Here is a 20,165-nt window from a genome sequence, read left to right as displayed (position 1 = left end):
GTGCAAGGCCAGCTACAGCGACCCGAGCCATTTTCGTCTGCACATGATGCAATGTGCACGGCAACGAGGTGTGTTGACATGGCAATGGGGTGCTTTGAACCGGATTCTTTGATCCTGTATGTGCTGAAATGACTGCTTTTTGAGCTTTTCATCACGATTAAAGACGCTTTCCAACTTTTAGATATTTAATAAAAGATATATATATTTCTGTTTTTACTATTTTTCATAATTAATGTCTGTTTGAATAAGTATAACCTATATTTAGGACACTTCGGACAGCAAAATATTAATTTCAGAGCATGATCATGGGAAGTTACAGGCAGCAAAGTTAACAAGCATACATTCAATGAGAGGATGGGTGTACAAGATTCTTACTGGGAAACTTTCACATCGTGGGTTAATACAAAGGTAAGGGGGAGTGACCATCGTGGAGAGTTTAGTTTAGTTCAAATGCAAATTATCTTATCAGCTTTTCAATTAGAGAGGATGGGCGGTGTCTCTAGGTCCAAGGAGAATGTATAGAAATTCCTTAAATTGACTAATTGATGCTGTGATGTGGGAGGGAGGAGTGGGGACAGTAAACTGAATCAAGCATCACTGATATCTACACATTTAACCAGTGACCTTCTTTAGTTGATAATCTAACTGTAGAACCATTATTGCCTATTTTCATACAATCCAAGGTAAGAACCAGAAAATAATGATAGTAGTATGAATACAGCAAACAGAAAGTCAAAACATAGTTGGCATTAAGCGCACAGATTAAAAAAAATAGGTGAAATGAACACAATTGTGTATAATGTTGGGTTCAATTGCAGTAATCTATTTCACAAGTGCATTTTGCAGGCAATCTGTAATAACGTTAACGGTGGCAATATCAATCGTAACTATAAGCTACAATTACATACAAATTATATAAACACTGTTTATATAATTAGTCAATGTCATTTCATGTCATTAGTCTATTTCACGGTGGAAAATGCAATATTTTGACATAGATGCATCCACGCCCACAGTCTGCACTATATTCTACTTGTCAACTACACTTAACTTCCACTACTTCAGACTTCGTAACTTGGTCAATTTATCAAAACATTTAACAAATCAACGCACAAGACAGAATTTCGATATCATTTATACTTCTTTCAGAATCACAGTTTAATGGTGTGATACAGATGCCTCAGACACCAGCCCTCCGATGTTCAAGTGGAGAAATCTCCCAGCTTTGCATGGTATGCATGTTGACATTGTGTGCTCCATTTAGACTCAAACCCCTTCACTGGATTTAAGCCATTTAACATTTCTTTACGTCTTAGAATATGTGGCTTCATTAAAACCTATTTCCAACCTCATTTTGCATTACAGCACTCATTGCATTTTCTGCAGGAAATGCATTTTCTAGTTTGATTTGAAGTCAGACAGTCAGAGATGTCTGTTTTTGTGCCAAAACCATTAAGGACATCATTTTATATTCCTTAAATGATCCACTAGTTTATATGGCAGTTGCATTTGGTGATATCAGTAACAGGCCCTGCTGCAAGTATTATATTATCAAATGCTATCCATGCAGACAAACTATAGAAGGGAAGACATCCACATTTTGGTTTAAAATTGTCATTTTGACCTGTTTTAGTCTTCTGCCATGAGAACCTTTGAGAGTGAATGTTTCTTTGCCCCATCTAACATATACTCTTAGAACATTAATGTTTGATTTAGTGTTTGTTTTAATTTATACCAGGCAGTTGAATCATATTATCAACCATTAAAATATTAATATCAGGGAGTCAATGTTTGATGCTCTTTGTTTTTAATATTTAAAAGTCCATTTCATGCGTGGTAAATAATACCCTCGGTAGAAAGATTGTTTACACTAGGATCTTCCAAGAGTAAAGGAAAGGGAAGAGTGAATGAATTTATGACACGTGATTAAAATAAACGTATCATATGTGATGGCATGTGTTTCCTCATAATACTTAGAATATTCAGTACCGTATCTCCATTGCATCTCAACATAGCTGGAACATGACCCCATAGCAACACAACTCCATAGGTACATCCCTCCATAGCAACAAAATGCTGTGGCAACTCCACAACAACACCCACCAACAAGTCCACAGAAACATAAAAACCACAGCAACATAACAGTCAGGTTAATGTCTAGCAGGTGTTCCATCAGTTATGTGTTATCCATCTCCACTGCCCCCGCTGTCCAGGAAGGCCAAGGGGCGGACCTTCATGGCGGTGTGTCTGAGAGAGTACCACAGGCCTCTCCAGGTCCCCCACACCACGCCGTTGTCGTTCGTTCCCTTGTACTCTCCACCACGGTAGAACCGTCCGTTCAGGTTGGCTGTGTGGCATCTGAGGACCACAGATCAGAGGCACGGGATCATAGGGAGGACAGAGGACATACTGTGGGGTGAGCAGAGCTATCAGATAGCGTTAAGAGTGAAAACATCACCAACCTGTTGAACCACCAGCCACCCATGTTCTCTTTGGCACAGTTACCCTGCAGGAAGCGGTCATTGTCCTGTCAAAATGACCCAACGTTGATGTTATTGTCAACAATGTTGGTGGCTATATTGCTCTTTGTCCGTTAATACCGTGAGAACACAGAACTGCCCTGGAGGTAGGTTATCGTCGTCGTTTACCTGGTCCCTGGTGCTAAACTGCATGCCATTGACGCAGGCGGACCACTGCTCTATCACGCCCCCTGCTGTCAGAGCATCGCCAGCACGCCCGCTGTACTGTCCGTACTGCAGACGATAGCTATCCTGCAATAGAAAGTCAGCAAGACATGCCGACTGAATTCATCATATCTAGGAAGAGTTCACGCCGTCATTAGCACGTGACTCATCTTTTTTAATTAGAAATTGCATTAATTAGATTAAAGTAATTGGTCGTTTTATATAATACAAGTGGAAATTGCTTTCAGGTATTACTGTTACAAACAAATATTTGTGTTAGTTTTCAGGATTACTTTGACAGATTAGTACTTTCCACAAAGCAGGCCTACCATCAGCAAAACAATGTAATGTACCTCCTCATTAGCAATTCGGAAGTTCTGGTAGAAGGCATGATTGGTCAGGCCACTCCAGTCCGTGAGATCTATCTTTAGCAGGTTCTGCCCTTCACACGCAACAGGCCGACACAGAGACACAGAGACACAAGCACACACACACACACACACACACACACACACACACACACACACACACACACACACACACACACACACACACACACACACACACACACACACACACGTGAAAATCGTCCTTATCCTTTGTTTTACTGACATCACAAGTGAGAGTGTCCACCTATGTATGCTGGATAGATCATTCTACCAGCCTACCCAGTGGACTGTAGCAAATGTTGCTTATCTATCCATCATACATCTAGGTGCCGTGGACACCTCTACTTGATTATGCCACTAAAACAGTGATATCACAAGTCCGATTTTCAAACGGACCTTTAAAAAACCCTTAAAAATGATCTCATACTGGTGTAGTTGTTATTGTTTTTCAGAATCAGATTCAGGTCAAGATTTAAATTGAAGATTCCGAGCCCTCAAGATCGATCAAGTCAAAGAGGGGTGTGAATCTATTAAAGTAATTTGCCTAATTGACCTTCATATGCAATAAAGATGTTTACTAAATGTACCTCCTGAGAGCACGACATGAATGTGCTCGTTTCCAAGCCAGAATTCATCGTTCCATTTCTTGAAATCACCAAACCCGTCTCTGTAGTCCACCCAATCTCTGCAACATGCCCAGGAGAAACACAACGACATGTTGGAAGGGGAGGTGTTTTATGGGTTTTGGGTTGTTTAGTTAGAATATCTTGCTCTCTGTATTGCTTTTTCTCTCTTTTTAAATTACTTACCTACAGCAGCGTTAAGTTCTACATAGGAACATGGATTTCCAAACAGCTAGCTTAAGGAACCAACCTCAACTGGATAGGATAAGAACCCAACCTATGAGTGTTAAATTGCTGTGTAGGAACCAACATGCAAAGACCATACCTGTCAAAGTCCACTCTGCCATGTCTTCTCCTCTGGAGCACGGTCCAGCCCCCTCCATCCTCCATGTCGCAATAGGCCAGGAACGGCTCCTGGTCAAGTTTGGGGCGGATCCGGTAGAAGCCACTTGGTGGGCGAAGTCTGTCAAAAAGCTCAGAGCAGTCTGGAGACAAGGTGGACTATAAAATGACTTCTTTGGGCTCTCATTCTTTGCCTTATGTGGAAATTAGTATTCCACAATAATACTTAATAATAATTATAATTCTGGTAATAATAAATCTGATGACAATAATGCTGATAATAATAAAATATTGATACATGATTATTTGATCATTATTATTGAATGATAGTATATTTAATGAATGTTTGAATAATTAAAAAAATATATAATATACAATATAGTATTTAAAAAATATTTATTATATGTAAACAAATCCAATATATTTTTCCCATTATCACCTTTGTCGTGGACAAGAACGCTGCCAGCAGGAGGCAGAACAGGGTTTGGTGGTCCACGGTGGGGGTTTCCTTGCTCCGTCCCGTTTGAGTGTTGGTCCAGCCCGGAAAGAGCCGGTCGGAAGGGCCGGATGTACTTGTGTCTCTTCAGGTGGTCGATCTGCCACGACCCGATCAGCACCTTGTTCTCCAGCTCTCGGACGCTGCTTCTGAGCGCATCCATCTGCGACCAGCAATTCCTTAGCTTAAGGAGCAGTGGGACATAGAGTATAGGTCTATATTGGTATTTGTATTAACATTTCGCTATTAGTTAATGCTTCATTTAATAACTGATTTAATTTATGAACAACTCCAATCTATTTAAAAACCAACTGGTCTTGTTGCCTATAATTTGAGATGGTACGCAGTAAAAAAAAAAGATGTTTGGGCCAATAAGAACCAGAATAACGTAATAAGATAGCCTACATACTGGGAACTGAGGCGTTGAGGTCAGAGATGGGCTGACCAGAGACAGAAGCAGCAGCAACAGCATGCTTTGTCCAATCTACTTTAGATAGTCCTGTTGAATATCTGTGGGGAAAAAACATGTTCAATTTAATTCGAACATATTGCGTAATGCGTTTGAAAATATAGCATAAACGATATTTGGATTGAAACAACGACACGTACCTTGGAGAGAGTGCAGGGCGCGTTCCTGTCCGTTCGATAGGATCGGTCTTATTTATAGGTGGCTCGGTTCTGCATGGTCCGCATTATAACCTGTGCGTGTAGCTGACTTCAGATCCGTTTCGAAGTATTCTCCACTATAAATCATGCACGCTGGTGCGAACACAGGCTGTTCGAAGGGCAGGGTTGAAGAAACAAAAAAGGGCCCCGCTGCAGGACATCGGGCCCCTATTATCAGCGCGTAAATGACATTATATCTCTATATATCTATATCTATATCTATATAGATATAGATATAGATATATATATAAATAACATCATTATCAGGCTATCCAGACCAAAAGTATAATCACATCTCTATGATAAAAAAACAGTTAACTATAAACCTTTAAGTCTTATCAAAGTATTGGGCGGCGTCCAGGTTGTAGCGGAGACTGGAGAGCACAGCATCTCATTTTCATATTTTTTTGTACCGTTGCTAGGGCACTTCATCGTGTTTCCCCACTTTGAAGGGCATCTCAGGGGGCACTTAACTCGTTATTTTTATCAGAAAGGCACCTGTATGGAAGCTCAAGTTGATCCCTTATTTATCACCCATGTGACTCCTTGTCTATTTTCTCCAACGGAGGGGTATCGATAAGAACACTTCCCGCATTCTCACAAGTCTGGGGACAACCTGCACAGCACTGCATCAAATTGTTCCACTGGAGGCCCAGTCGTCCATCAGTAGAGCATGGACACTTCCTCATGTATGCCCTTTCCGCGGTTTCTTCTCACCTGTAGGGGTAGGCCTACCTGTTACAGCACTGCATCAGTGCCCTCCTACAGGTTGGAAAACATTGAGGGGGGGGGGGGGGGACCTTTGGGACGATGCCTTTTCAACCAAGGGACCAAATGGTATGTCACAGAACCATATGGGAAGTCACCCTAGCCCCCCCCCCTCCCCCCAACACAAAAATAAAATAATAATAATCTTTAACCTGTGCAATATTATCATTTTAAATGTATAAATATTGTAGGCTTAAAGGTTCAGCAAAAGGCAAATAAATAAAAAATCAATAAGCAGCCAGCAACTTTGGGAAGAAGTCTGTTCAGTTTGGGACAGGCCAGTCTGGTTATTAAAACCAGATGTGGACGGGAAAAGAGAGGTGCGCAGAGAGGGAAGCTACGAAACGAGTGGTTTGTCCAAAGACTATCTAAGCCCAGTCTGCCGGCCCCAAGTCGCACGTCAAAGCGCTACAAACATATTCGGGAAAGTGATAACATAGGAAGGGCTTAGCACGAACTTGCGATTCAGGAAGTTCGAAACCGCTACGTTTGCAAAACGGCAAGGGAGTAGAGAGGATAGATGGAAAAAAAAATATCCGGTTAACCCTTGAACTGCGCTCCTCTTGTCCTTTTCTGCACAATAAGTCACAAGACCTACCTCCTTTAATATCACGGACGACGTGGAGGTGTCAGGCTGGACGGTTGTTCAATTAGAAGTTCGTCTCTGGTTATAATGTTTTGTTGTAGATCATCTCAACTGCATTAAAGGAACAAACGGACAGAGAAAGTTTGACAAGAATAAGGTAGGTGACGTTTTGTTTACTTTCACAGTTAAACTGTGAGGGTTTCATTCATTCTCTAAAATCGATTTCATTTTGATCATAAAGTGATGTATGCTTGACGTGCCCGCGTCAAACTAATGCAAATTGTTTTGCGATTGCAACACGGGTGAAGATTTCAGTTGACAGCCCACACAGCCTAGAGTAGACCATGACCTCCGTGCACTTCAGCCCTGGGCTACAACCTTCAGATGCCAATGGGTAAGAAGATCAGCTGCGACTCAACCAGCAAACCACCAGCATTAATAGATGGACTGCTGCCTTATTCTTTTAGTTGCACAACTGCTACAGATGTGCCAACAGGGATCTCTTAATTCCACTGCATGTTAACAAACAATATTACAGGTATTTTATGTTCTATTAACTGTCTGTGTGTTTGTGTCTGTCTTTAAACAACAGGGCAGTTGACAAGATGGAGAATGCTAAAGTGGAAATTGATGATGGAAAGGAATTCCAAAATGAAGAAGATACTCTGTGCAAGTGAGTTGCTGGCTACTGAGTTGCAAGCCAGCCTGGTTTTTGTATCTATTCAGTATTTAGTCATGTAGCAGATGACTTGCGGTGAATTCAGTTGCACTTCCGGGCATGATCATGCTTAATGACGCCTATTGGTAGGCTGTAGACAATAAAGTTCAGACCCAGAACCATTAGGTTCTATGTACTATCCTCTCGCCTCTGCTTAACATTTACTCCTCTTCCGTCTCCGCAGCAGGGTCAGGACGATGATAACGCCATTCGTTATGTCCTTCGGGTTTCGGTAAGCACGAGACGAGACTCAAAATGGGATCATGGCAGTTTTTAATATTAAAAATGATGATGATAAAGCGCTGCACTTCAGAACATGATACAAGCAATGACGGTAAAAAAACGAATCAAGTAGAAAAAGCCCAGAAACAATCAGACGAAATGAATGGCATACATTTAATGTGTGTTTTTGTGTGTGTGTGTGTGTGTGTGTGTGTGTGTGTGTGTGTGTGTGGTGTGCGCATATGTGTGTGTGTCTGATGTGCGCATCTGTGTGTGTCTGCTCGTGCGCATCTGCACGTGTGTGGTGTGCGCATTTGCGTGTGTGTGTGTGTGTGTGTGTGCTTCTGCCCATGTGTCCGTGTGTCCGTAGTATATTTGGCGCGGTTCTCATCGTGTTTGACATAGTGCTGGTGATCGTGGACTTCAGCCTGAGCAAAGAGAGCCCAGGCAAGGATGCGCTGCAAAGCCTGTCCCTCGTCATCTCCATCTTCTTCCTGGTGGACGTCCTCCTTCGTGTCTACGTGGAAGGGTACGGGAGGGAGAGGGAGGTGGAGGGAGATGATACAGGAGATAACCCTGTGCATGCAATTGCAGTTGTTTGTTTGCATGTTATTTCCATGAGGGGGGTCAGGCGCATTGTATGTGAGTGAAACCGGGCCTTCTGTTAAAGTTGTGCGTGCAAAGCAGCTATGTGTGCGATTGTGTGCGTGCGGATGTGGTTGTGTGGGTGTGGGTTCTTTCCGTACGTATGTGCCAATACAGTATGTCTGAAGGGCAGAAATGTGTATGATCCAGAGAATGAGTCAAATGCAAAGAATGAGCTCATTCTGCTGTGTCATTAAAAGGAAGACGTTAACAGGAAGTCGAACAGGAAGTGTAGCGGGGATACACTCGACTCGCTATCTCTCTGTCTGTCTGTCTGTCTATCTAGAAACTCTGGTGAGATCATCATGACCCAGCAGTGGTGTCATGAGAATGCAGTGGTCCCCATGTTGGGTATCCTGTGCTTGAGCTGCATGTAAAACACACTCCCTGTTGTGTTTCATCAGGTTCAAGGTGTATTTCAGCTCCAAACTGAACATCATTGACGCCTTTATTGTGGTGATCACCCTGGGGGTCTCGGTAATCTACACCATCTTAGACACGATCGGCGACCGCCCCGATCACAGGTACACTTGTTTGTTCTGATTCTGCCAGCCTCTGCTGCCTCCGTTCCCTGGTCCTGATGTAGATGTTGTTTGTTTGAGTGTGTTGGTTACCACAACCGGGATGTTCTCGTAGGGGAGGGGTTGGGTGAGGATAGCTCAAACTTTAAAATAGTTTAGGTAGGTTTACTGGGGAAGACTTTTAGTTTGAACACCTGCAGGTGGATGACAAGTCTAATGATGACAAGCTCAATTTAGTGAGGTGAGTTTCTTTATTTTGAAGAACACAGATGAAATGGCTTTGATCAATCCTAATGATTTATCAAAGTAATCCTAACTGCAGTGCAAACCATGTTTTCACTTCCGTAGGATTTAGGCGTGCCTGAGTATTTGTGTTTGACCACCTGTTTGTTTGCCCAGGGGGCCCAAAGCGCTGTCATTCCTGCGTATTCTGAGGATCATCATCCTGATCAGGGTGTTTCGGCTGGTGTCCCAGAGGAAGGAGCTGGAGAAAGTCACCAGGAGGATGGTGAGGTTGTCTCCATGGCAACACACTATGGAGACCCAGAAAGAGAGAGTGTGTGTGTGTGTGTGTGTGTGTGTGTGTGTGTGTGTGTGTGTGTGTGTGTGTTGCTAAATCTCTGTTTTGATCAGGTCTCGGAGAACAAGCGACGCTATCGTAAGGATGGGTTTGACCTTGACCTGACCTATGTCACGGGTAGGTGTGGCAGCATTCCCGCAAATAAATAACAGGATTGGATACAGGACTGGGATTTGTTTTGTGTTGCTCAGAAAAGAAACCGAGGTTCCTCTCTCTCCATCCACAGATCGTGTGATTGCCATGTCTTTCCCTTCCTCTGGGAAACAATCCTTCTATAGGAACCCCATACGGGTAAGGGGACACAGACACACACACACACACACACACTATCTCTGTAATTGTGTAAGGTTGTCAAACATTAATGGGCCCCTAGCTTACCACAAAGTAACTGTTGATTAGCCATTACAAAATCACAAGTGAGCTTCCAACCAGATGAATGATGGATAGATCAGCCTACTAGTTGGCACAGTCAAACAGGTAGACCGGCACTTAATGTATTTGTCATAGATCTAGATTGCCACTCCCACTGTCACTGTCACTACTGGGTCGATTTTGAAATGGCTTGTAATTGCTCATCAACATCCCACTTGGTGGTATACTAAGGCCCCTTTTTTAAGAATAAGTATGACCAAAGATCGGGAAGCAAGGAAGGCAGACATAAATGAACCTTTCTCTCTTCATATCAGGAGGTGGCGAAGTTCCTGGACACCAAACATGAAGACCACTACAGAGTGTACAACCTCTGCAGTGAGTTTCCATCTGGCTGCTCCTGGTTCATGTCTGTTGTCATGCGTGTCTCTATGGCTGCAGCCTTTCGATGCTCCCGCTCTGTCCCCAGGTGAGAAGGGCTACGACCCGCAGTTCTTCCACTACCGGGTCGAGAGAGTTTTCATCGACGACCACAATGTTCCCTCTCTGGAGTAAGTCTGCGGTGTGGGTGTACTTTCTGTTTAACACAGGTTACCAAAGCTCTTTTGCAAACACATTTGTATTTGAGGATACTCAATAACTTTTTAGTCATTTTAGCTGAGTGAATTGAGATACATGTCATTAAGGAGCAGGTAGCGGGGATGCATCTAGCTCAATGATGCCAACAGATGGAGGCCAAAGACATTCGGCAATCAAATCCAGTACCTTTTTCGGCTGGGTTACACTGCTAGACCACCACTCAAAAATGTTGCAATTAATTTTGCCTGTCCACCGCTTGGTTTCATGGTGCTTCGATGGCTTGTCCTTCACGTCTCAGGGACATGCTGAAGTACACTGCAAACGTGAGGGAGTGGATGGCGGCTGACTCCAGGAACATCATCGCTATTCACTGCAAAGGAGGGAAAGGTAACCTCAGAGAAACCTCGCAAACCATTCTTCATCACCAAGTTGATTGTTTGCAAAACAACCTTGTCAATGCGGACGCGCCACTAGAAGTCGTTGGCTTTTGACTGGTCGAGAGCTGTAGATGAGTAACAATGCCGCTGTTGGAATTTTTACAGGGCGCACGGGTACTCTGGTGTGCACCTGGCTGATTGACAGTGACCAGTTTGAGAGTGCACAGGTAGGTCACTTTATTTATTTTTTTATATGCTAAATCTTCAACAGTTCCACCATGGCACAACATACCATAAAGTCTGGTCATAAAAGCCAAGTCAAACGAGTGACTGCCACTGGTTCTTCCCTCCCTGCCCCAGGAGAGCCTGGACTACTTTGGGGAACGGAGGACGGACAAGAGCCAGAGCTCCAAGTTCCAAGGCGTAGAGACTCCCTCGCAGGTGAGGTCAGGAGCCGTCCATGTGAACTGCGCTTCCCAAAGGCACCATGGCGTTCAATGAGGGTCTAATTAATGAATGGCTGCACATAAATGTGCAAAGTCAAATGGATATGGACAAGGGATTTGGGCCATGGTTATTAGGTTAGGGGTGGTGAGTTATGGAGATCGGGGTATATTAAGTGGATTAGGGTTAGTGGGCTTAGGTGGGTGCTGGTTAATGGGCTAAATTTGCAAGGTTAGTGGGCTTGGGTTTAGGGGATGAAGGTTGGTAGGTTATGCTGAGGGGATAGGTTTAGGGTGTTAATCGGTCTTAGTCAAGTTTTCTTTTCTTGTTCTCACACAAGTGTATTCCTTCTCATGTGAAACATCAGAGCCGGTATGTAGGCTATTACGAGGTGATGAAGAACAAGTTCGACAGACAGCTTCCTCCTCCTCAGAGACTCAAGATGAAGAGCATCCGCATTCACTCCATAGCAGGTACAGATAAGATGTAGACCTGCAGAGCTAAGTCAGAAGGAACTTCCCCATACACATTGTTAAATAGTAGATTAAAGTACAGAAACAGACATTGACACCATGATTACCTATTTTGTCAACTTTTTAAATGTTCTGATTGTAATGCATGACCTGTCATCATACTTCATATTAGATCAAGTGCTATAGGGTCTTCTTCAAGTCTGCTGGAAGAGACTCTATTTAGAGTCACATTTTTATTTTCCCATTGTTGACAGTTTTTGTTGTCCAAATCCATTTGAAGATAATGGAATGGCCTGGTGCACAGGAAGGTGAAGGGTTGTGTTTGGCCCTGTCTCTACTTAGGTGTGGGACGAGGTGATGGCAGTGACCTTAGGGTGAAGGTCATTCTAAAGAAGGAGCTGGTGTTTAAGTGTGTGTGTGCCAAACAGGAAGGCTGCACTGTAAGTATCAAGTGGTTTGTACTTGATCCTCGAGATAATACAAAAATAGTATCGTGTAGTATATCACTTTTTTGTGTTTTAACAGACGCTGCATGTGTCCTCCCCCAGGTGTTTCCTGACCTAGGCAGCAACAGTGTGGTCATAAGTCTGCAGGAGGGCCCTCTGGTGGAAGGCGATGTTAAAGTCATGTTTGAATCTAGTGCTGTGAGTGTTATCATCTTATGCTGGTGAACTGAACCTGGAGCCATGTTCCAATTTCCTTATTTAGTGAACAATAGATTGTATGCTATTTAAGGAATAAGTATAGGGGGAATTCATTCTTATTTTGCGCCTGGACTCAAGCGGCGTGACGTATGGGTTGCATAAACAAGCCAACACGACATGTCACCCAATGACATTTAATTTGCATAAAGAAGCTGTATGTGCTTTCAATCCATTGGATGAGTGCATTGAAAGCCACTACGCATCATACCATATAGTCTGTATATCAGCATCAGTTCTACACTCCTTTTACAGGTCTTGTGTACCAAGTTGTGCACTTTATAAGGGATCAAGATTTATGCACTCAATCTTTCAACCGCACTACAAAATACTTAAGCCCTACAGTGTGCAATTGTGTACCAATTCAAACCCTGCATGGGTCTTTGTGGACTTATCTAATCATCCTGAGTGTACGTCTAACGAGTCTGCTCCACCCATCCCTAGGGTCTGCCTAAAGGATATGAAGACTGCCCCTTCTACTTTTGGTTCAACACCTCCTTTGTAGAAAATAAAAAGTTTGTATCTTTCACATAATCTGTATTTGCATGTTGTTTTTCAATCAATTGTGTTCCAAGGGAAAATAAGTGTCATTTTATTAAACAAGTGTAAATTACTTAAATGTTGAATGTCAACTTTACTGTTACTCGTCATACACCATAAGAAGCTAACCCCTCGGCTGTAGGAAGCAGGAACTAAACGAAAATGAAAGTGAAAGACGCATGACTTTCTTCCAACTCCTGTCGTCCCAGGTTGTTCCTTTCCAGGGAGGAATTGGACAACCCTCACAAGCCCAAGACCTGGGAACTCTACAAGGAAGACTTTGGCATCACACTGCTCTTCTCAGAGTCTGAATAACAAGGTGTTCTCTCCAACACAAGAACTGTCTCTAGTTTGGATCGAGAGTCGTCTACCCCTACGAAGTACGGATCAGCACTGTTATGCTTGTAATCAAAGCAAAATTAAAGTATACTAGAATTGTTTAATTAAATCTATATATTGTATGCCAAAACAAGTAGTTTCATTGAGAAACTTTATGTAAAAGACCACTTTAAAGCAATTGAAGTATTGTACATTTACTTGTCCAAAGACTAAAGTAAAATGTAATAGCCTCAGACCATTAAACTTCCCTCAAATGTAAATCCAACTGTACACCCAAAGAGACCAAACAAACTAGCTTGTGACCAAGAAGTGAATCCAACAAGCTAGTTTGTACAAAATATAAAAGGACCATTTGACTGATTTGTGTGCATTGGTCTTGTGAATCTTCAAAAAAAAAAAAAGTATAACACAAAATGTGATATTGCTTTATTTATTTATTATAATTGCAATAAAAATAACTGCTTTAATACAGTAAGCATCATGTTTGACATTCATTTTATCACAATTCCACAGCACTTCTGGCTCAAACATTTTTAAACAATATATATTTTTTTAATGATACAAGTTCATAGAATTAACCCATACATTAAATTCTAGATTAAAGTGCAGGAAAGGGGAAAATGAAACATTGGCGTAAAAGACGCTTTTCCGAAGACTGACCATCTTGTGTATTTGGTTAACCAGTTTCAAACTGGGTTGTAGAAAGGAAGGCCAATTTGCAGTAAAACAGACCCAAACCCGGTCCCACAAAGCAGCGGCAGGGGCTTTAAGACCCCGGCCGGCTCCATATAGTCAAAGTCACTACCTAAGTTCAAGGCCTGGAAGACGAGTCCCATAAAACAGAACCAGTCTATACGAGGCGCCGTACAGCAAGCAGAACACTTTATTCTGCTTCCTAGCATCATGCAAGACATGTGTAATACATATATTTTTTTAATTAGCAATGATTTTTTGAAGTGTGATTCAATTCACAGGTTCTTTGTTGTGCTTTCTTTTAACTAAAATACATTCATCGTGGAAGAGGTCTATTCTACCTTTAACCACCCTGCAGGCCTATTAAGCCGAACGGTTTAACCCCTGCTGTGATTAAATGAGGAAGTTGAATTAAGTTTCAAAATCTGCTGGTGATCAAACTAAATAATAATTTTATCTCCTTCAAGCCGCAGTTGCTAGAAGAATGAAAAATCCCAACTTCCCCTACCTCACCAAGAGTTAATCACCATTTTATGATTTTTTTGAGAACACAGCCATACATAAATGATTTGCATTGACAAGAAAATAATCCATGGCTTCAAGCAGAGCTACCCTGATGCTTGAAAGTCCACACACACACACCTAAACGTTTGAAAACCTTATTCTAGAAAATAAATTTCCAGACCAGTCCAACCAGTGAGCCCAGTGTCAACAGAGGGTCTTCCTCGCTGCCAGTGCCATGTCACCCCCGAAGCCGTTGAGCAGGTCGCACTGCTGCAGCTCATCGTACTTACCGCTGCGCAGGAAACACAGCAGGGACGTCTTGCAGGTGTCCTTGCACGGGGCCGACACGTGGCCCTTGTGCATCAGGTACCAGAACCTCTGGAAGACCCGGTCGTCGTCCACGAAGCTGCGGAGCAGCCTCTCCCAATCGGAGGGGAACAGGGTGGACAGCCCGTAGGCCTCCGTGGCCCGGTACAGCCGGCTCCACTTGGGGCTGGGGTCGGGGATGGAAACGGCGCCGCCGTAGCCGGGTCGCTTGTGGTTCACCTCGGTGAGGTTGAGGATGTAGGTCTCGTGGTCCACGACCAGCCGAGAGCTGCCCTTGTAGTTCCCGTCCACAAAGTAGACCCTGTAGCCTGGATTGAGTTATCAATAACAAAACTATACCCTTTCATTCATAATTTGTCCTTTAAAAAAGGCGCCTTCTGTGCCATTCAAATGCAGAGACATTCAGGAGCAGGTCAGGTTGAGCATCTCTACCAAAGGTAGTCTGTGGACACTGGGTATTTAACACCAGACATTTTGTCTAAGGGTCCAACACATTAACCACTAAAGTGCTCCCACTACTTGAATCTAAAAATATAATAAACTATTTTTATAAACAATATAAAAACGAATAGTGATTACTAAAACAATAACTTTACACCAGGGCTTTTAAAATAAAAAATGTTTAGGGTAAAAAAAATTTTAAAAAATGTGACCTTCATTGCAATTCAACAGGGCTAACTTGCCAGAAATGAGGAAGGAATAGTGCAAAAGGAAAGTACAGATGATGGCAAATATTTCTGTTCTTTCATAACCCTGGAATTGGTATAGGCTTGTTATTATCTCAACGCACAGGGCTTACACTTCAGTGCTCTGAATGCGCAAGCCCAAGCAGGCGATTATTTAACGACCAGGGCTGAGAAGGAATTTCTCGCATAGCTCCTTTAAAGAAGGAACTAGATGATAAGCTCCTCACCTGGGTTGAGGTTGATGTAGGTGGTGGCACTAGGTGCGATGAAGGCGACGCCCACCGGCCGAGTCATCGTTTCTTCGTCATAGAACATCTGGAACTCATCCACATGGGTATGCCCGAAAAACTGTCCCGTGATGGTGCTTTCATATCTGAAGGTGGGAGCAGGAGAAAAACGCACTCCAAATGATATATAGCTTCTATAAAACATTGAGAGAATCTGAAACTAAAGTGCTAGAATACGTCAACGTGAGGGAGTCTAGGTCATTGAACTCTGTAGCTTGATTCTTTTCACTTTCTCGTACGGAACAGAGAGTAGACGGCCACCAAAGAACACATGAACATCATGTTGTGTTGTTAGCAATATCCTTTATGACTGCAGTTAATCCCATAAGATCCTCTTTTTAGTGAATAATACAGAACATAAGGGTCTTTATTATTTCCCCAAATCGTTCAGCCCTAATAAGAAACTACATGCATCTCCAAGCGAAGCTACCTGTTGAGGATGTGGTAATAGTTCCAACTCCAGCTGGTGAGACAAAGTCCGGGCGGGATGTGACCAATGATGTGAACCTGGACAGTGAAAAAAAAAAGTTAAAACAAAGAACTCCAAATACTGAGGGAAGGGCGGATACAGTCATTGACAACATTAGCTGAAAATGCCAATTGTGCCCCAACAGGTCACATAAAGGGCCTAATACAATTTGTGGAATAATGATATACAAGGGGAAGGGCAGCAACTGCAAGAATGCTTGGTGGACCTCTTTATCTATAGTTGGCTGAGTGGAAGTCAATGTTTCCTACTCTAACGAATGTGTGAACACATCAACTTCCTCTGTCAAAAGCAGTTTGACAGCTGTGACTGTTATTCAATTAAACTACGTAAGACTTTCTTTGACAGACATCCGTGCTACATTTCAATCATCAATGACATGCAAGTACTAGCATCATCTCCATCAAATCATGAATTATTAATACACATCCTCCTCCCGATACACCCAATTACAATTAGGGCATTTGGCAGACGCTTTTATCCAAAGCGACTTACAGCGGTTAATACACACATTGACACCCCTCAGTCCCAAGCCAAAATCCCTCATCAACAGTTCAAATGGAGGCTGCAAACCTTACCCCACGGTCATTATAAATGTTGCCCCCCCCCCGTCATAATAAACGTTGTGCTGTTGGTCCTCACCCCCCCCCCCCTCACCTTCTCGCCCAGGTCCTCGCTGGCCTGCAGAATGTGGACCAGCCATTGCAGCTGGTTGGCAGGGTCGCTGGAGTTCACCATCAGCCAGAAGTTCTCCCGAGCACAGAAGTTCATGTTGAGGGACACCAAGCGCAGCCCTGGCTGAACCAGAACCGAGTAGAAGCCTGCGTATCTGGGAAGACAAGCCTTTTAGACGGGCAAGTATTTGTATGCGTGTGTGCGCGCACGCACGTGTGTGAAGGATTGGTCCAACTACTGACGGCCTAAAGTAGCTTTAGGCCCAAGATGCATAACTTCTTTCTGCTCCATAATAACTAGTCGCTTAGCATGAAGGGAGTCCGTTAAATGACTGAATAAGAAGAACAAAAGTCGACCCAATAAAAATATATAAGAGTTACCGCCTTTGCAGAGAAGAAACAGGAGATATTTACTTTGGAGTGTAGTGGAGTAAGAGTGTAAAGTCAATAAACAAGTAGCTCAGAAGTTGTCCTCTGGAATGAACCGTGGTTGTCTTTTCATACATTTCACAAAAACTCTGTTCAAAATCCATAACAAGCCCAGATCACCTGAGAGTCTTCAGGGCCTGTTCTGGTAACCACGGCGCCCACTCCTCTGCCATGGCGTTGTACAGCCAGGCCGAGGATCGGTTTCCGTGGACGAAGGGCGGGGGGAAGCTGTTGACGGGGGTGCTCTCGTGGTTGCCGATGGCAGGGTACACCGTTACATTCGGGCCGAGGTTCCTGCCAAACCATGGTCATAAGAACACAAGCGTCACCAACTGTTTTTCTTAGGCTATAGGCAACGGCTTACTTTCGTGTGTTGTTTGGAATTTGCAGTCTATAATTGACTTGGGTTATGACGACTTTAGGGTGGAAGTCACAACAAACTAGCCAATAACATGTTGACTTGACCCAACAACACTATACACACACACACACACACACACACACACACACACACACACACACACACACACACACACACATGTTCCATTGGCTACGTTAGCCTGCTACATAATGCTGCATTAGCACTCTACACAAGCGTACTACTCAGGCATGCGACACTAGCATGCAACATTAGCCCGTGGCGCACTTGAGGATGAGCCTGGAGATGATGCTCAGCTCGGACAGCTGCTGCTTCCTGGTCTGGGACCAGACGTTGTGAGCCGGTATGTCTCCGGTCCAGTACACCCAGTCCCAGGGCCCGGTTCTGGCCACGTCTTCCAGCAGGTTCTTTACAGTGCGTAGCGGCAGGTCGCACTTGCTGTAGGTACCCCAGTAGCCCGCCTCCCGGTGGTGCCACACAGGGGCGGTGGATTCGTTGCGACAGCAGAGGGGTTCCTTACAGTCCGCACTGCTCCCAGCGGAGTACTCCTAGCGAGGGAACCCAGGACAAACACAAGGCCAATGGAGACGAGTTTAAGGTATCCACTCATTTGTACTGGCCAAGTTGAGGTGTCAAAAGTTCTACATTGTCAATCTTCCTCAGCCATAACAGCACCACTGAAATCATAAAGGAGGACAATTCAAACAAGGAAAACTTCTTTGTCACCCAATATTCACCATCTCTGTTACAAACATAACTTGTTTGTAGTGAACAAGTATGGAAAAGAGATTCAAAAATTTATATTTTTCTTGCAAGATGTTGAAAGGTTGTTATACCCGAGTAATTTCAAGCTCTAATATTGGAAATCTATTCAACCTGTTTCCTGACCAATGGGGAACTAGATGGCTGAGGTTGAGTAACTTTACACAATAGTCCAAATTTTGCTTTTGACCAAAAAAAAAAAGAAAGTGTTGACCAAAGCGACCGGAGCTGGGGGAGTCAATATTATCATTTAGTATTCTTCTGTGGTTGGATCCCAAGTCATAAAATCGTGATTAGCTTATCCTGACTAGTGTTTGTACAATGAAAATCAAGATACACCCCTAAAATCTTACAATTGGAAGCATCAGAGAGAAAATAGCCAGCTTTTCTAATGGACTGCAGTTGGACTGTTTGAAAGGACATACTGAATTCAAAACCATATTGTGATATTAACTTGCCCATCAAAGAGATCGCCCTCCTAACGGCCACCAATGTACCTGGTCCCAGTGGATGTCTGTGAGGAAGAGAACCCTGCTCTGGGGTGAGCCCGGTGGGGGAGGAGAGGGCGGCGTGACGGGCGGCTTGGTGACTTTGGGTAAGGTGACGTTCCAGGGGGCATAGAGGTCAAACTTCCCACAGGAGGGGCCCACCAGCAGAGCACACGCCTCCGACGGCCACAGCAGGGAGTACTGCAGGGCCCGTATGAAATCGTTCCTGAACAGCTCCGTGATCTGGCGACAGACCTCCGCATCGGCAAGATGGAGCCGGATGCACGCCTCACCTACGGCGCGGGCAACGCGCTCCTCGTTCTCATCCGTCTGTGTGGGACAGACGGACCAACAACACAATGAAGGACCAGTCTATGGCCCCACGGCTATATAGCTGTACATTCAGTAATTATCGTATTGAAGACCCATAGACGACACTTACCAGCAGGGCAATATCTAGGATTGTAAAGAAGGCTTTGCAGGCGGGGCAGGTTAGGTTTTTCCAGTTAAATCCGAGACCGGAGAGGCTAAACATCTCGATAGGTAATGGATTTGGTTTCTCGGCATTTTCCACCGGGTGAGTGGTAACGAAGACCGACAACAGTACGACTGCAGCACATGAAATGAAGGCCAACCTTGACAGCTCTGCGGATATCCTCATTTCTTCTGCAAGCAATCGTCCAAAGAGTATTTCGCCTGTTGAAGACCTGCATAAACAGCGGCAGAAAAAGTAAAACCCGAGAAATGGAACAACAACCAAACACACAAGTGACTTTCGCAACCGGTATGCAATTCAAACTACGAGGCTAAAGTACTGATAAACCAAAGCAGAGCTGCTTTTTCAAGGCCTCTGTACCTCACACAGCGTGGGCTGATCCTCTCCTGGAGAGCAGATGTGGGGTAGGGTGGTGGGGAGCTGTTTGCAAAGACGTGTTATCTTGCCCCAGGTGCGACTCTTGGTGCTCTCAGCGGCGAGTTTTATACACGCACCATCAGTCTTTGGGAAACCAGCCTGGGCGTCAGCTGACTGATCACGTGATAACGCACGCCTGTCCTTCCTGCCTCAAGACACAATTTGCATAATTCGGTTCCACGTACATTGCACATGAGTGAGATGCAGAAAGATACTTGCGTCTTGTTCTGTGCTTAATCGATTTTAAACAGCCATTGGTCCATATGAGTCTATTACTTCCCCAAATGCATCATGTATTATTGTGTCGGAGAACGTCATAGTCGACTTTATTATTCAATAGGAAAACCAGGGCTTTACATGTACTTCTCGAATATCCATTCTTAAACTAACTTCACCGTGGTTCCAAACCGGACATTATGTGCCAATAAAAATCCACTGACAAAGACAGTAAATTCGAATTCAGTCCAGAACAGG

General features: G+C 43.8%; 3 protein-coding genes across 4 annotated transcripts; 1 reads left to right on the top strand and 2 right to left on the bottom strand.

The window, feature by feature from the left end:
- Positions 1-2,183: 2,183 nt before the first annotated feature.
- fgl1b (fibrinogen like 1B) lies at positions 2,184-5,006 on the bottom strand (the record flags this gene model as incomplete). The annotated part of the gene is made up of 8 exons (XM_079737753.1): positions 2,184-2,358; positions 2,463-2,527; positions 2,649-2,771; positions 3,038-3,126; positions 3,661-3,758; positions 4,022-4,181; positions 4,478-4,718; positions 4,944-5,006. The coding sequence occupies 8 exons, from the start codon at positions 5,004-5,006 to the stop codon at positions 2,184-2,186; spliced, it is 1,014 nt and encodes a 337-aa protein (XP_079593879.1).
- A 1,478-nt stretch (positions 5,007-6,484) lies between these two features.
- Positions 6,485-13,430, top strand: tpte (transmembrane phosphatase with tensin homology). 2 transcript variants are annotated; one of them, XM_079738918.1, is made up of 19 exons: positions 6,485-6,711; positions 6,863-6,948; positions 7,147-7,227; positions 7,457-7,504; positions 7,865-8,023; positions 8,544-8,663; positions 9,060-9,168; positions 9,294-9,357; positions 9,467-9,531; positions 9,927-9,987; positions 10,079-10,160; positions 10,487-10,575; positions 10,731-10,792; positions 10,926-11,006; positions 11,377-11,482; positions 11,825-11,922; positions 12,031-12,126; positions 12,628-12,698; positions 12,933-13,430. In XM_079738918.1, exons 2-19 carry the CDS (start codon positions 6,899-6,901, stop codon positions 13,036-13,038), a joined length of 1,548 nt encoding a protein of 515 aa, XP_079595044.1. In that variant the 5' UTR covers positions 6,485-6,711; positions 6,863-6,898; the 3' UTR covers positions 13,039-13,430. The 2 variants fall into 2 exon arrangements, with proteins under 2 accessions (XP_079595044.1, XP_079595045.1); XM_079738919.1 differs by lacking the exon at positions 7,865-8,023.
- Positions 13,431-13,540: 110 nt separating this feature from the next.
- On the bottom strand, positions 13,541-19,774 carry smpd1 (sphingomyelin phosphodiesterase 1). Its single transcript, XM_079738571.1, has 9 exons — positions 19,635-19,774; positions 19,221-19,485; positions 18,788-19,108; positions 17,796-18,076; positions 17,270-17,443; positions 16,704-16,875; positions 15,990-16,066; positions 15,500-15,645; positions 13,541-14,894 (listed from the first exon to the last, which is right to left on the bottom strand). Exons 2-9 carry the CDS (start codon positions 19,437-19,439, stop codon positions 14,464-14,466), a joined length of 1,821 nt encoding a protein of 606 aa, XP_079594697.1. The 5' UTR covers positions 19,440-19,485; positions 19,635-19,774; the 3' UTR covers positions 13,541-14,463.
- Positions 19,775-20,165: the final 391 nt, after the last annotated feature.

This window comes from Pollachius pollachius (genome assembly GCF_949987615.1).
Source record: "Pollachius pollachius genome assembly, chromosome: 6".
Lineage (NCBI taxonomy): Eukaryota > Metazoa > Chordata > Actinopteri > Gadiformes > Gadidae > Pollachius > Pollachius pollachius.
Note: the sequence above shows the minus strand (reverse complement) of the source record. Positions and strands in the feature narration are given on the sequence as shown.

Excerpts from the sequence above, each read along its gene's own strand:
- tpte (XM_079738918.1), top strand. The coding sequence starts at position 6,899 with ATGACCTCCGTGCACTTCAGCCCTGGGCTACAACCTTCAGATGCCAAT. Across the intron at positions 9,169-9,293 it reads AGAAAGTCACCAGGAGGATG|GTCTCGGAGAACAAGCGACG; the intron begins GTGAGGTTGTCT and ends TGTTTTGATCAG. Across the intron at positions 11,483-11,824 it reads CCGCATTCACTCCATAGCAG|GTGTGGGACGAGGTGATGGC; the intron begins GTACAGATAAGA and ends GTCTCTACTTAG.
- smpd1 (XM_079738571.1), bottom strand. The coding sequence starts at position 19,439 with ATGAGGATATCCGCAGAGCTGTCAAGGTTGGCCTTCATTTCATGTGCT. Across the intron at positions 15,646-15,989 it reads TATTACCACATCCTCAACAG|ATATGAAAGCACCATCACGG; the intron begins GTAGCTTCGCTT and ends TCCCACCTTCAG. Across the intron at positions 14,895-15,499 it reads CTACATCAACCTCAACCCAG|GCTACAGGGTCTACTTTGTG; the intron begins GTGAGGAGCTTA and ends AACTCAATCCAG.